The 16134-nt window shown below is 43.9% G+C and overlaps 2 protein-coding genes across 3 annotated transcripts; one reads left to right on the forward strand and one right to left on the reverse strand.

Annotated features, from left to right (window-relative positions):
* Positions 1-34: 34 nt before the first annotated feature.
* FAM149B1 (family with sequence similarity 149 member B1) lies at positions 35-14434 on the forward strand. Of its 2 annotated transcripts, XM_066554405.1 has the most exons (15): positions 35-102; positions 734-838; positions 979-1090; positions 2003-2145; positions 2514-2633; positions 3278-3448; positions 4354-4541; positions 4791-4921; positions 5482-5535; positions 5963-6075; positions 7185-7364; positions 8904-9030; positions 9359-9484; positions 10003-10084; positions 10811-14434. In XM_066554405.1, the coding sequence occupies exons 1-15, from the start codon at positions 68-70 to the stop codon at positions 10882-10884; spliced, it is 1761 nt and encodes a 586-aa protein (XP_066410502.1). In that variant the 5' UTR covers positions 35-67; the 3' UTR covers positions 10885-14434. The 2 variants fall into 2 exon arrangements, with proteins under 2 accessions (XP_066410502.1, XP_066410503.1); XM_066554406.1 differs by lacking the exon at positions 5482-5535.
* On the reverse strand, positions 12926-15587 carry DNAJC9 (DnaJ heat shock protein family (Hsp40) member C9). Its single transcript, XM_066554407.1, has 5 exons — positions 15339-15587; positions 14949-15086; positions 14593-14847; positions 13838-13921; positions 12926-13419 (listed from the first exon to the last, which is right to left on the reverse strand). Exons 1-5 carry the CDS (start codon positions 15516-15518, stop codon positions 13288-13290), a joined length of 789 nt encoding a protein of 262 aa, XP_066410504.1. The 5' UTR covers positions 15519-15587; the 3' UTR covers positions 12926-13287.
* Positions 15588-16134: the final 547 nt, after the last annotated feature.

Below are 16134 nucleotides of genomic sequence, written 5' to 3' on the forward strand. Positions count from 1 at the left end.
GGGCCCAAAGCGCTCCGCCCCTGGGGAGGAGCGGCGCAATGGCGGCGGCGGGGCGGCGGCGCTGAGGATGATATCGCGATACGCGCGGAAACCGGTGCAGCCGTGAGTGGCCGCCGCTCCCCCGCTCCCCCGGTGCCCCGCGCGGCTCCGAGCCCCAGCGCGGTCCCGGTCGCGATCCCCCCGGCCCCGCTCCTGGGCCTGCCGCCCGCGCTGCCCCCAGCACCGAGCAGGGCCCCGTGACGGCCCGGTCACCCCCTGTCCTCGACGGGAGATGTTTCCCGGCATTCCCGGGATTCCTGAGCACCGGTCCCGGCCGGACACCGGTGGAACAGAGCGCGATTAAATCCCTGTAGCTGGCTCTTGTGCCCTGACCCAAGAGTTGGGTCAGTTCTGACTTACTCGGCTCGTTTACTCTTGTTGTATTTCATTTCATTCAATGTAATTAATCTACAGGGATAATGGCGTCATCTCTGCTTTTAGGAAGCTGTACCTCAATTCGCAGCATCTTAGGTTTAACTGATTTTGTAGCCAAGACCTTTAACTCCATATTTATTCTAGAGTTAGTTTTGACACCTTAAACCTAGAGCTTTGGCGACAAGAATTAGCTTTGTAATAGTAATAAATGTGTGGACAGTCCTTGAGAAGCAGGAAAGAAAAACCTATAAAACTTACCGGGAACTCTGTAAATGTTAATTCTTGTAAGTTATGCCAAGTTCCACTTCTGTTTCTCCAGACGAGGACTCCCCAAACATGCCCTGAGGCATCACCCACCGCCAGAGCCACGGGCTCAGGTGTGCTCAGCCACACCCACGGCTGAAGACCGAGCCCAGAGCTCCAGGTACTTGTCCTGACACATCTGATCCAGCTGTTCTGGCACAGCCAGGCTTTGTTTACTGACACACTCCATCTGACATTGTTCATTGTGGGCTGATTTGCTTTCTCTTTATTTTTGTTTTTGGCTCGACATGGGCATTTCAGGGAGTCAGTAATCCGGAAGGGATCGGATGATCGTGGGGATGCACGGACTGCGAGTCAGGGTTGTGCTGACACCTCCACAGAAGACAGCTCAGTCTTCTCTTGGGGCTATGATGTGAGTAGAACATCATCATCCAAGCCAAATGGAGCACAGAAAGACACTTGAGATACCACTGCAAAGACATCTCAGAACAAAAATGATTGGATCTGTCAAAAAATCATGGTGCTGATTAAAGAAAGAACATCTTTTTTACTGCTTTCCATATTTCTGTTCAAAACACATTAGGCTCATACTATTCTGTTAATATTCTGCATTTCCATTAAAAATTTTGGAAAAGCAAGTAATTTATGCCCAAGTGTATGTATAAATGCTGTTATTGTGGAGCCCCAGCCATGGCTGGATGACTTTCAGATACTTGCTGTGAGTTTATCAAACTTCTGCATCCTTGCATGTTTCTCAAAATATGGGAAGCCCCTAAAACATTATTTTCATTTTGAAATGTTTGATTTATGCTCCTTCCACCAAAGCCTAGTGTGCTGTTGCCTTCTGGGAGGTGAGATGGAGCTGTTTATTTTTAAATGATCCCAGAACTGGCCCTGTTTTCTATCATATGTAACAAAGGGCCTGACCATCTCTCAGATTCAGTGCTTCCCACCAGCCTGCATTGCTTTTTGTGTTGCTGCTGTTTGTGGACACTGGAAACAACAAATCTTCCATTGCATTAAAATATTACTGAATTTTATCCTTCCTGTTTTGATTCCTTTAAGTCTTGTAGCTTAATATAATAATATTTCTAAATGTTTTAATAGTTTTTTCTGCTGTGTCAATGTAATCTTTTTATGTGGCTGCCATCCATCTTAAGAGCTGGCTGCATCACCTCTGGGAGAAAATAATTTAAAGTTAAAATCTTTTTCTGCAGTCCTGCTAAGCTCTAAACAAATAGTTGTGTTTTCCAGTTATATTTCAAAAGATCAATTAAAAAACCCATGCAAATGTTATTCACGAGGTATTTTCTTTCCTCTCCAGGAATTTGACAAAGCTGCCACACAACAAGTTCAGCAGATGTTCAGACAAATTGATGAGCTTCTGTATGAGCAGAAAGAGACCATTCATGTTGAGGGACTGAGGGAAGAATGCCATCAGTGGTCCTCCAGCTTTCCTCATCTCAGGTATGTTATTAAAGGGCTGATGCTGCTACCTTCCCAACAAGGCCCACAGTTGCTTTTAAAGCGGGGCAGGGTGGGTTTATGCAGCTATGCAGTAGCTAGAGATAAAAAGATCACTCTGGTGATGTGCCTGCCTGTCATTAATAAACATCCTTTTACCTCACACGTGGTGCCTTGACAGAGGTTTGTTGCCATCTGTGACTGACTTGGCACTAACAGAGCAGAATTCTCTTAGAAAAGTGAAGGTGTCACCAGGAAAACTGCACAGCTTCCCAGGAGAACTTTTAGGATTTGCTGCTGTTCTTAGACCCTTCAATAAGTGCACTGCCAAGGTTTTCTGCTGTGTTTCTCCTCTGCTTTTGCTGTGGCAGGGTGGTGGGGAAGCAGGTGGTGGCCCCCACAGATGAAGGGTATGGATGGTACTCCAGTTCCCCCTCGGGCAGTTTGGCTCCCTCCGATGTAAGTTCACCACAGGAAAAGGATTCTGATGAGTAAGTACCAGCAGTGAGCCTGGATCATGCCAAGGTGGGAAGGAAGATTTGTCCTCTGCTTCTTAGAGAGTGCAGCCTTCCTGTTAGGCTGAGTTTTGAACACAGCACACTTTTTTTCTTTTTTTCTTTTTTTTCTTTTTTTCTTTTTTTTCTTTTTTTTTTCTTTTTTTCTTTTTTTCTTTTTTTCTTTTTTTCTTTTTTTCCCCCTTTTTAACTGAATTTAGTACACTTAGAATAGCAAGAACACATAACTGCTTTTGCTGACTACAGTGAACTGGCCAGTAAATAGAAATATCTTTGCTGCTGCTGATTTCTCAAGAATATGCATGTACTGTAGCTGGTTTTATTAATAATCATCTGTTGGATTTGCCTAGACTTTAAAAAATACAAAGCAATGTTAGTGCTGCTTTTATTATTTAATGTTTCAGAATGCTTTCTTATCAGCTTTGGATATTGTTTCCCTGAAATTTCAGATTCCTTAGCAAGAATTAAAAGGTATCCAAACCAGAAGTTGTTACTTTAATAAATAGGTTTTTTTGGCCTCTCTACTGCTTGCCCTTAACAACCATACTTGTCTCTCAATTATTGAAGTGGAATAACAACTTATCTTTCTTTCTGCTTTCTGAAAACTGTCACCTGTCCAGATTGAGTGTTTTGGGCAAGAAGGTGCCTCTTTTTGTTGCTCCTGCTCACAAAAAGGCCAACCCTTCCAAGCCTCCCACCTTGTGTTCCTCAGAGAGAGGTGAAGGGGAAGAGGAAGTCATTCTCTCTGAAGGCATAGTGGAGGAATACTTGGCATTTGACCACAGAGATGTGTAGGTATTGAAGATTAAAATACTGTCCTGGGGTTCCTGCAGTTAAGATACACATACTTGATTAATTGATTGATTTATCTTTTCTCTACAGAGCTCTCAAAGGCCTGAGGTTGCCTGGGCACTGGGAATTTTCCCAACCTATTTCCTACGACAATTTCTTTCACTAAATTATGTTTAGGAAGTTTTTGATCATTTTTCACACTGTCCATTTTTGGGCTTGGTTTGAATAATTCATTCCATCCTAACTAAGAGCCTGTGTATTTAATAATACATGTTTTAACACCATTTAGTTTTTACACTATGTCAAATTCACTGCTGTTAGTTATGCAACAGCAGTGTGCTGCTTCTGTTTTGGGTAGAATTGTACCTTTTTGGACTTTTTCAGTGGTAGTTTTAAGAACTAGAGTGGATTTTATGCTTGTCAAGAAACAATTACCACTATATTTATCTTTTTACCCCTTTACATTATTCAGCCTTACAGTATGAACATATGACCTGGGTAAGGACTCTGGAGGGTGCTGTCAGTTCCTGACTACTTAATTGGTTTTAATAATTAAAGCCACTTATCTGCATGGACCATTAAATTAAAATTGTTATGTTTCTTGGTTTTACCAGACTAGAGAGGCATTGCTGCAGCAAAAAAATATCACTCTTTTGTCTTCAGGATTCTGTTCTGTCATTAGATATGGAGCCTAACAATGTGATGAAGAAATATCACTGTAACAAATAATTCTGATTTTTTTGCTGTGAATTTGATCTCATGGGTAAATTATTGTTCATGGAGTATGATTTATAATCATTCTGTATAGGGAGATCAGGGTGGGTCAGTCATTTCTCACTGAGGTCAGTGGGAAAACTAAAAGTAAATGTAGTTTCTGGTGCAGGTAATGCTTATATTTTTACAGGGAGGAGGAGTTGCACGAGAGGAAAATGGGACTGTCCTCTGGCAGACGGAAATTGGGGTTTCCTCCTGTCTCTCCCTATTCCTGCATGAAGGATTCTGTGCTCACCTTTGTGTTTGATGATGTGTGGAGTGAAGTCCTGGTCTGCATGGAAGAATTGATCTGCAGGCATTGGGAAGGGTCAGCCTCTGGTAAGGATTTACAGTGAAGGTGAGTGGCTCAAAAGGGGATTTCAGCTAATTTTGCTAAGTGATATATTTGGGAATGGTCTCTTCAGTGGGAATAAAAAGGTTTTTCTGCTAACAGTGTGAAATACATCTTCAAAAAACTTAGCAGAGCTTATCACTCAAGAGGACTCTCTCTAAAAAAAAAAAAAGATTCATAGCACTGGCAATGACTAGCAATGCCAATATTGACAGAAATTCTGTTGCTTTGCACAGATGATGAGAAAAATATCATAGCAGTGGAAGCGCTCCGAGCCGATGCCAGAAGCCCTTTGCAGTTGGATCCTCTGCCAGCACTGTTACCTCGGGTGCCACACACAAAGATGCCCTCGGTGGCATCAAACCTGGTAAGGATTTTTAACCAGCTGTTGTTTTGTGTGGGGATGAATCACAGTGTTACCTCAGCAGACAGAGTGGTTCTGTTTAGGTCAATAACTGGTTTGGACTTTGTGTGAACGCTGCCTGTCCTTTCTGACACTTTAGTCCTGTTGTTACTCAGTTGGATGTTTTAATTCCTACTTTCCTCCTTGAAACAGTATTTTATGTCGGTGTGTGACAGCCATGTGGTGGCTGTTGATTCAGGATGTAGTTCTTTCCACAGTTTAATGTTTTAATTAAATGGTGAGATTGAGGAGTGTGTGTGTGGGATCCCATTCTCACAATAATAGTTAATTCATCCAGCAAGAAGGGAGAAATTTCTGCAGTTCTAAACCAGTTTTTTTTCCCTCAGACACTGAACTTAACTGTAAAATCTACTTTAGATGATTTGCATCTAGAGTGGTGAGCACCAAGGTGTTACCTGTTTATTCCATTTTAATTCAGCTCTCTCCTTCTTATTTCTTTTTATTTCTTTATCCTTTATTTCTTCCCCCTGCCTATCCCTTGTGTCCCCTTATTGTGTGTGTAGTGCCCAAAACCCAGAGGTGGCCGCAAAAGCAAAAAGAGGAGAAAAACACCTCAAGTATGTATGGGATTAAAGCTCTGCTATTTTCTACTTGCTCTTCTTATGGTGGGTGGAATATGATGGGGTTTTTTTCTCACATCAGTCTGTATCTCAGAAGAGGACTTTGCAGATCTGTTCTTGACATAAAATGTCAATATACGCTGAAAATTATTTTCGTAAAGCTTCTGATTATAGTCATTGTTGGAAGATCAGCAAATGAGCTGCTCAGTTGGAAGATATTATTAGGACATTTTCTAAGCACTATCATTCCAAAAAAATTAAATGCTAAGATCCCCTAGCTGGGGAAATAATATAACTGAGTATATATCTGGATGTCATGGAAGAAATTAATGACTTTTCTCCAAAGTGATATACAAAGTCTATAAATATTTGTGTGTGTGTGTCTCTGCCAAACAGTAATTTACTTATTTTGTTTTAATTTCAGGTAAGTCTCTCTCAAGGGTCAAGTAGTAGTTCTCAGCATAACCTGAATGGCTTGATGGTGATCCATGGGATCCAGTTACACCAAAGGAGCCTGCCTGTAGTGGAGAAAACACTGTAAGAGCTACAGATCACCTGTAGTAAATAAAGTAGAGCACTCTCTCAGTGAGAGGGATTCAACCCAAAACCTTGTAAGATAAATTCCTCTGTCAGAGAAAGCAGTTAGTTATTAGTTATAGTTATTTTCCTGCTTGGTTATTTGTTTATTTGTCCTCTGTGAAAATTGATATAGTTACTGTCATAGTAGTGAGCCCCTGATTGGGGAATAATGAGTTATGACTCCATGATTGTAGAAGGTTGATTAATTGCTTTATTATACTATATTATACCATATTATACTATATTGCTAAGAAACTTATCATCCTTTTCAGACAGTCTGATACAGACAGATCTAATTGGTCAATGAATTCAAACATCATCACTAGTGTTCAATTACCCTTTGGTAAACAAATCTCCATAACACATTCCACATCTGCACAACAACAGGTGCAGCAAGTGAAGATAAGAATTGTTTCTCATTCTTTTCTCTGAGCTTTCTCACAGCTTCTCTGGAAAATCCTGGGAGAGCTATGTCTCTCTCTGTTCAGAGCATATGTGATTACCACAAGTAACATTAATAATCAATACACATAATTTCTGCCCACATATTTTATGATTCAAGTCACCTGTAGGTGAGCACTTTGCTAACAGCTGTTATCATGCTGATTGTGGAAGTTTGCAGGCAATCCCAACATGGGAAGAGACCAGAATCTTGACTCCATGTTTCAGAAGGCTGATTTATTATTTTATTATATATATTACATTAAAAGTTAATGATATATTAAAACCATACTAAAAGAATAGAAGAAAGGATTTCATCAGAAGGCTTGAAAGGAAAGAAGTGGAATGATAACAAAATCTTGTGACTGACCAGCGAGTCCGAGACAGCTGGACTGTGATTGGGCATTAATTAAAGACAACCACATGAGACCAATCAAAGATGCACCAGTTGCATTCCACAGCAGCAGATAATTATTGTTTACATTTTGTTCTTGAGGCCTCTCAGCTTCTCAGGAGAAAAAAATCCTGGCAAAGGGATTTTTCAGAGAATATCATGGCTACAGCTGACTATGTGTCTTTTGGTCTTGTAATTTTGTTGTTGTTGTTGTTGTTGTTGTTGTTGTTAGGGAGCTGGATGACAAACGGCCAGGTTCGAGCTCCCTGCTCTCCACCCGGGCGTGGCCAAACCATCCCCTGGAGCTCAGCACCTCGTCCCTGTCCCGCTGCACCAGGAGGAGGAACCCTCCCCCACGGACCCTGCATCCCATCGGGACCCCGCGCTCCGGGGACGACGTCTGCAGGCGCCTGTAGGTCCCCAGAACAGCACCAGGCTCAGAGAGCAGCCCTGGGCAGGGAGAGGAGCTGCCCCTTAAAGCACAACTACCCTGAGAAAGCTGAGTCCTTAAAGCTGATGTTCAGTGAATCACACACATTCCCATATTCAGGTAGTTTTGCACGTGAGCAATAGATCTCAGTCTGTCCTCTGCAAGCAAATTGAATGCCAGCATCTCTTCCTTGACATGGCTGTCTCTTTCTGCCAACTATTTTCAAGATGAATTTAAAATTCTGCAGTTTTTGGAGGTCATACTGCATGTTGTTATCCTAACCCAGACTGGACTATAAAGATGTTCAAATAGGTTATCTGACTGACCAAAGGGCTCTTAGTGAGCCCTCAGTCACATCTAGAATATCTTTCTTTTATTTTGCACAATGACCTGACTGAATGGAGTCATTTACAAGGACCACAGGGTATGAGGAAACAATGTAGGATTTGATAGACCTGTCTATTTCACATGTTCTAAATTGATGTAGTTTGCTTCTAGTTTTGTTGTTTATCTATAAATTCATCCAGTTGGTTGACTTCTTGTCACATACTGTTGAGAGACTTATTCCTTGTCCCTTCATAACTGGTGTTTCTCCTTCCAGTATTTTGTGTTTCTGTTCCTTTTCCTCAGGCTTCAGTCAATGTAAGAAATATTGACATCTCTCCTTTATTTAAATGTGTCTAGGTTTGGAAAGACAGGTGTCTGCTAAGGAAGGCAGGAGCCTCCCCTGAAATGGAAAATGTAAACTCCCCCTCCCTGAATTGCTATGAATTTTAAATTAAGGGTCTCTCAGGTAAAAAATACGAGAGCAGGAAATAACAGTTCTTTAATAGGGAAGAAAATAAAAAGATAAAATTAACAATGCAGTAAACCAAAACAACACTGACAGAGTCAGAACCCAACCTGACACCCTGCGGGTCAGGGTGTTGGTAGCAGTCCCATTGGAAATGTGGCTCAGCCCTCCTGCAGTGTCAGGTTGGTTCTGTTGGAACAGGGATCCCGTAGAAAAGGGTGGAGTCTTCCTCTGAAGATCCAGGGGAAGAGGCAGCTGCTGTTCCTGTGGGAAAATCCAGTGGAGAAGCTGTGCTGGTGTTCCAGAATCTCAGATTATATCTGGGTAGCAATGCTTGGCTCCTCCCTCTGGGCTCACATCTCCCAATGGGCTGCTGTAGTTCTTATCAGCCAGGCAATGACATTCAATGGCCTCTTCTCAGCAGATATCCCCTCCTGAGGGAGGATTGGTTGTGGAAGACATAAAGAAAAGCTGCCCACTGAACAGAAAACAACTGCCATACAGATGGCAAATAGAATACAATTTGCTTGACAATCCAGGACAAAATATATTTTAAAATGTAAGTAGAGTGCACTAGGAAAGTCTTTTTTAGATGGTTTGAAGCTTTTCCAAGGTATTGTTACAGAACAGTCAACTCCAGAAGGCCAAAGAAACTGACAACATTGCACCTTTCCACCTGCCTAACATATTAACTGTGTGTTTTTTCTGTCCTTACTGGTGCATTCCAGCCTGACTGCACAGGAGCAGCTGACCTCACCCTCCCCACTGCTGCTGAACAGAAATCACCCCCTGCCACCCATTGCCACCACCACGGTGGCAGAGCGTGGGAGCACCACAGGATCTCACAGGCAAACGGTAACAGGCACAAGAATCTCATTTTATTACTGGGTAATCTAAAGTTGTTATCACTGCCGGTCAAATTACCCAGCCCAAGAGTTCCAATTTATTTCTTGTTTCGTGACAGAAGGTCAAAAGATGATGAAATAGAAAAATGTTGTATCAGTTTTGAGCAACAGCATCACCCATGCTTACCTGCTTAGTTCTAATGCAAATTCAATGTTTCCCTCCTCATAACTAGGTATAAAGTAATTCAATTTGAAAATTAGCTTTAATTCCTGGGTTAATTATTTTTAATGAACTGCTGCAGTAAGAAAAAGCCATAACTCTGTTTCTGTCCTTGCAGAAACCTCGAGGGAACTCAAGCCGTGCTCACAGTGTCACGACACAAGAAGACACTCCCCAGCAGCTCCAGGAGCAGCTGTTCTTACCTGATCCCTTCTCCAGGCCTAGCACAACCAGCACATCCTCGGTAAAGCATGGCTAATTACACCAGATCATCCTTAATTACTGAAAAGGGTGCTTTGAGAATTAACATCAATCCATGTCCAGTCTGTTTCAGTATCAAATACTCTCAGTTTAATTTATTGGAACTCCTACTCTACTGGCACCTTCTTGTATCTAACAACTTGTTTTTATCTAAGCTTTGAAAGCTGTCATTTCAGCACAGCTTTTAAATAGCTGCTTGATTGGTTTCTGTGTATAATTTCAACATCCTGGACTCAGCAGTTATAAAATCAGCTTTGGAACAGTGCAATATCCTGAATTGGAAAGACTACCTCTAACTGGCACAGTGATCATTCTAAAGAAGTGTTAGAAAAGTGTATTTTCTGCTTCTAAAGTTGATTTGACCTTTCTTTAAAACTTTCCTTAGACCTTCACAACATCTAACTCATTACCAAATACAAGTGTTTAAGCAGTTTTTAGTTGTATTATAATCTTGCTGATTTTTTTTCATGCAAACAGAAATAACTTGAGCTGTTTTTCCAGCCCCATTCCCAGCGCCGCCGTTCTTGCACTGTTATTGATTACAGTAATCAATCCTGGACAAGGAAAGGATCCACAAGTTCAGGTATGCCCATCAGTCACAGGGTTTAGTAAGAGCAAACAAAGGAGGCTTTTGGGACAGGGATGCATTTCCTACAGGGGTACATTCCTACAGGTAATTTGCACTTTTTCAGAGTTTCATCCATGTCTTTAATTTGCCATTATACAGATGTTATCCTTGCTATGTCCTACTCTACTCCAGAGTACAGTTGAGTGCATTTTGTTGGGTTTTTTGTTTTTCTTACCACCAAATATTTAAATCAAGTAAGGAATCTTAATGTCATCAGCCCCAGCACCTCTGAGTGTCCAAGTTTTCAAAGCAGTTGTCAGCTTAAACAGAAATAGTAACTTGAGGTTAACAAAGGCCCTAAAACTGAAGTAACTGTTTTGTAAACAAGCAAGGAGTGGTTCCTACTGCAATTAAATAATTATCTGTCCCCTTACCCCCCCCAAAAAAAAAAAGCAAGATGAGTTTTATGACTGCTGTATTGACAAAAACAATTGAAATTAGCAGAAAAGCTTTGTAGACATGAATACTTAGTGAAATATCAAGGAATGCAGGCACTCCCTGCAATGCAGCAACTCGGCAAACACAAGCTTTGCCCTTTTTGAAAGTTGTAAATAATGCAGTTGGTAGCCATGTGTTAGACTAAAAAGAGATTTTAGTTCCAGGCTAGAAGAGATGTATTTGATACTTAGCTGGAATTCCTTCCCAAAGTCTTGAGGCTGTCCATGATCTCTTGTTTGTCAGGTCTTCCATCACGTGGCTCTGTGAAAGCCCACGGCCGAAGTGGATCAGGCACAAAGAGCAAACAGAGGCACTGATGTGCCATGGAGGAGCATCCACCCATCCATCCCTCCCCAGAGTCATGAACCACCTCTCTTTCCCAGCAAGGTCAACGTTGTTTACACAGAGTTTTCAAACACCCTTCCTTACAGATAGATATTTTTATATAAATCTAAGCAGCAGCTGCCAAAGATAGAAGGGGTGCACTTAAACATTCCATTTCCTACCAGTAGAGAAAGTGATGCTCCAGTGGAAGGGTGACTACATTCCAGTGAAGCCCAACTCCTAGGAAACCCAGCAAACACTCTCAGTCTGTGCTTGTGCTGTTTTCCATGAGGCTGGTGACAGGTTCATGTCCTTACAGGTACTGCAGGACCTGCTCATTTTTCCCTTAGGAAGGTTAACCCAGCCTTCCACAGCCATAGTGATTTACATTTTTTAAAAAGTGTATTTATATGATTCAATATGTTTAAAGCAATATTGTACTAGCAAAAGCAAGCACTCAGCTTAGGCAAGTGATGAATGCTGTGGTAGCTGCAGCAGGTATGAACACAGGTGTGTAGAACCAAGGCAGCAGAGCAGGTGACCTGGCAGCTCCAAGGGCAGCACACCACTGCCTCTTCCTGAGTTATAATAAAACCTTTTACCTGTTCCTCAGAGACTGAAGAAGGTTGAACAGGCAAAAAGAAACTTCTTACTACAAGTAGTTTCAGACTGTACTCGAAATAAAATCTTCCTGGTGAGACATTTTATAGTAATTTCACAGAACAGCTCAGTGTCCCTTTGTAAAAATACCTATAATTACACAAGATTTCTTCACTCCAAGGTAGAGCTCCAGAAGCCACTGATGCAATGGAGCTTTTAGGAGCTGTGTCTGCCCTGTGTGACAGAGCTAGCAGAGGCATTTGCTGGAGCTGGCCTTGTGGCTCCAGATAAGGAGATAAGGCAAATGAAACCATGAAGTACAGGCTTCTCAAAATAAGTGATTAGTTGAAGGTCTTACTCCCAAACAGTAAGTGTCAGACTGAAATGTAATAACAAGCTGAGGTAACCACTGGCTGTATTTAAATGAAGTTGGGACTCTCCAGAAAAAGTTGTTCCTTTCTAGTCCAATTAAAGAGCACTGGTTTCCTGTATTTTCTTATTATTCTTCAAATTACAGTTCAAAAGAGAGAAAAAAACCCTTGTTAGTATTCTTTATGACGTGGCTCCCCTATTTCCCCACTCCAGACCAGCCAATAATTTTTCATCCATACTGAAGCTCACGAGTCCAGTTGATCCAAACATGCTTTAATCAAAACCAGAGAACTGTGCAAATATAACTGGGTTAACCTGCCTTTGGATTTCCAGAAGTTAAAAAAAAAAGAAAGCAGCTCTGAGCTCAATTTTAAGTCATCAGAGAGAGAAGCTGATGCTCCCCACAGACCTCTACTCACTAAACCACTTCAAAATACAAAAATACAATTTCTCTTCTGGAACACAGTGCAGTATGTCAGTTATGTCAGGCAAAGTGCAGATAAAATCCCATTTGTATCCATGCCATTCCTCAGGGACCGAGGGAGTTTTCTGTAGCACAAGAGTTACAAAAGCAGACAAATAAACTTGAATAGACTTCTGTAAATATGATGTAGTGCTTTACAGCCTAGAGGACTCAGTGGGTTTAAAAAATGCAGTGGCCTCCTAAGGCCATTTTTGTTTTTTGTACATATGGCTGACACCAGGGACTGCTCCTGGACTGTTATTTATTTATTTTGTGTAATAAAAGTAACCTTCAAGCCCTGTGTTATAAACCACAATGATATGCTCTACTTTCTCAGAATCAGGGTTATTTTTCAGAGCAGACAAGTAAAAGGGAACAGAGAGACCATCTTCCTCTGGCTTCCCCCAGGAGCTGCTGCTGAAGCTGTGAGAGCCTTCAGCTCTCAAAGTGTTCACCTTGAGACTCCTCCTATGCCTTTGAAAAATGATCCTCCCTGGAAGTGTGCAGGATTTATTTGACTGAAATCAGAAGAATCAGCACAATTGGCTTGTTTTAAATAACTTATTTAGAAAACATACAGAGAAGTGAGAAAGCAAAACTCTGAAAAAAACCCACCTTCTATAGTTTATTAAATCAGCAATTTTCCAAACTATCTTTATAAAAACTACTGGAATATCTGAAAAAGACCTGTTGAGCTGATGTGCAAAGACCTTTAAAAATAGCAGGAGGTTTGTTACAGAAGAAATGTGTGAACAGCACACGTGGATCTCAGCTGTAGAGCACCCAAAGGGTTGGAGACAGTAGCACAGGAATGCCTTGACTTCCTTGTTCAGCATGGATTCCATGTCATGCCTCCCACTTAGAGCCAGTCAATGCACACAGTCCGAAACTGGGGCCCAGAAAACACCCAAAATTCTCCCAAATCCACGTTTCCACACAAAGTGAAACCTGGTATTTCACTCTACGCTGTTCCTTCTGCCTTTCTTTTCTTGCCTGAGGTCTTCTTTCCTCCTTTCTTAGCAGTGTTGCCATACTTGGCTTCCAGATGGGCAAAGAAGTTATCCATTTCCTTTTCTCGTTCTTTGCTTCGGTGCTGGCCAGGGGGGAAAGAAAACCAACCAAACTCAAACCTTTTGGAACTTCCCAAACTGCTTATCCTATTGACATTTGATAGCTACACAAAATCTTGAACTGCATCAAACACATTAAAGACAAGCTACATGAAGTTTAGTATCATCATTAAAACTCTCTTGTGAAACCACCTAAAACTAGAAGTTATTCCATAAGTACTCCAAATATTTAACTCTTGGAAATTTTAAAATAGACACAGGTAATAAAATCCATACTGTACTCTGATTCTAATTAAATTAAAGCACATAGTTAACATTAAGGCCAGGTTTTAACCTCAGGAATCCAGAAGATATGCAAGGATCTAAAATCAAAGATGCTCAGGGAAAACACAATTATAAGCCAGTAACAAAATTATCTGCAAGAAACTGAAGAAGCCTTACTTTAATCAGCGCTTGCAAGTCATTTTCTCCACTTAGGCCCAGCTCATCTATAGCCTTTTTTGCCTCTTTAGCTTCTTTTTCTGCCTAAAAGAGCAAATAAGGTTTTTTAAAGAAGTGTTTTGCATGTTATCTGACCAAGTCTTACAGGACTTACCAAATGCTTTTTGGGCATCTGTGTACAAATAGCTGCAGGGGAGTGCAAAGGGTTTCCAAGTTTGGCCACAGATAAGGAATCAGGCAAGGGAAGCCCATTCTGGTTCCACCATTTAGCAGAGCAGGAAGCTTTCCTGCTCTTTCACAGTGTTGCATGTGATGTTTGTCCCCAACCCTGTTCCCACACCCTTTTTTTTTGTTGTTGTTGTTGTTTTGGTAGATACTACAATAACTTAAAGGTTGCTGTGATTTGCAAATAACATTCTACAAAGTGTTCAAAAGCATACAGGAGTCCATTTAGGCCAGAGCCAACCCAAATGTGTTTTCACCACTTGCTTGTTTTTGTTAACTCCAGCAACTCCCAGCTTTGTAGATAAATGCAGGGACACGCTAAACTGTAATAAGCCATTGTGTATAATAAGGAAATAAAGAAGTAGAAAAGCCTTTCACAGTGGTTTGGGTTGGGGGGGGTGATGACCATGGGTGACCAGATGTGAACAGTAAGGGGTGTAATGCAGAAATCCTGTGACAAACATCTTGGGAACAGAGTTACTTATTTCTGCCGAGGGAAAAAGTTCTGGTAAGTAATTGCTGCAACCTACCCGCTTTCTTCTGGACATCATCTTCTGCTTTGACTCCTTTACAAAAGCCTTGTAGGATGGCACCTCCCCGGAGTCGATGGCTCGCTCGATCATCTCCCGTATCCTGGGCTCATCCGTGTAGTCCACGCACAGCACAGACTCCATGATCCGATCCATGTCGCCCTTGAAAGTCATGTACGCTGCCTTCACATCAGCCAGCTCTTCCTCCGAGTTTTTGTAGCTACTCTTGAACTCTTCGATGTCTTTCACGGTGACCTGGAGCAAAGAGGCGATGCTTTGTAACTTACAGGACTTACCAGGAGAAAACACATAAAAACCAAAAGGGGAGGTGTCTCCCAGCCCGATCCCGCTCTTACCTTGAACAGCAGCTGCCAGTACTCCAGCCAGTCCCGCCCGTCCTGCAGCGCCTCGGCCTCCTCATCCACCATGCCCGTCTCATCGTACACTGCGCGCTGCTTCTCATCGCTCAGCACGGCGTACACCTTGCCCAGGATCTGCGGGACACGGGAGTGGCCGCGAGGTCACCCGGGGAGCGGTCACTTGGGGATCAGGGACCCAGGGAGCACTGGGGTGGGCACTCGGGGTCGGGGCTGGTCAGTGGACAGTCAGGGTCGGTTGCCCGGGGTTCAGTCACTTGGGGGACAGCGGATCAGGGCGCCAGTCCCTTCTGGGTCTCACCGGTGGCCGCCACCGCTCCTCTCCCTCCCTCTGTCTCTCCTTCCCTTTCTCTCCCGGTCTCTCCTTACCTGGAAGCGGCGTGTGGCCTCCTCCTTCTGCTCGGCCGGGACGCGGTCGGGGTGCAGGCGCAGCGAGGCTCGGTGGTAGCCGCGGCGGATGTCCTGCTCGGACGCGCCGCGCCGCACGCCCAGCACACCGTACAGGTCCGCGGTACCGAACGCCGCCTCGCACTGCTGCGACAGCGCCATCCCGCCCCGCCGGCACCGCGACCAACGCCCCACCGTCCTTCCCGCCCGCTCCGCGCCCGGGCTGCTGCTCCGCGGCTGCGCCGGGCGGGAAGAACCCGCGGGCGAAGCTGAGGGGCGGTGCCGATGCTGAGGGAAGGCGGGGGGGCGGCCATGATGAGGGCAGGCTGAGGGGAGGGACCGCTGAGGGGAGGCGGTGACGGTGCGGCGGCGGCGCCGCTGCTGCTGAGGGGAGGCGGGGGACCGGCCATGTTGAGGGGAGGCTGAGGGGAGGTACAGCTGAGCGGAGGTAGGGGGCCGGCCATGGTGGACGGAGGCCGTGCGGCGGTCCCGCTGAGGGGCGGTGGCGGCTGAGCGACGGCCCCGCCGAGCCGGGCGGCCGCGGCTTCTGCGCCCCTTAGAGAGCTTGGGATGGCGGGGAGCTCTTTTTTGGGTAGCGTCCATGACCTCCTGGGGTCGGTGGGACCGGACCGGCAGTGAGGCAGGAGCGGGGCGCACCCCGGCCCCGCAGGGCGCGATGGGGGGGCCTCGCTGCCTCCGTGACGCGCTGGAGCTGCCGCAGAGCGCGGCCTCCTGCCCGCGACCGCCGCGAGCGCTTTGGCCCAGTTACCGTCGGTAA

This window comes from Molothrus aeneus, chromosome 8 (assembly GCF_037042795.1).
Source record: "Molothrus aeneus isolate 106 chromosome 8, BPBGC_Maene_1.0, whole genome shotgun sequence".
In the NCBI taxonomy this organism is placed as follows: domain Eukaryota; kingdom Metazoa; phylum Chordata; class Aves; order Passeriformes; family Icteridae; genus Molothrus; species Molothrus aeneus.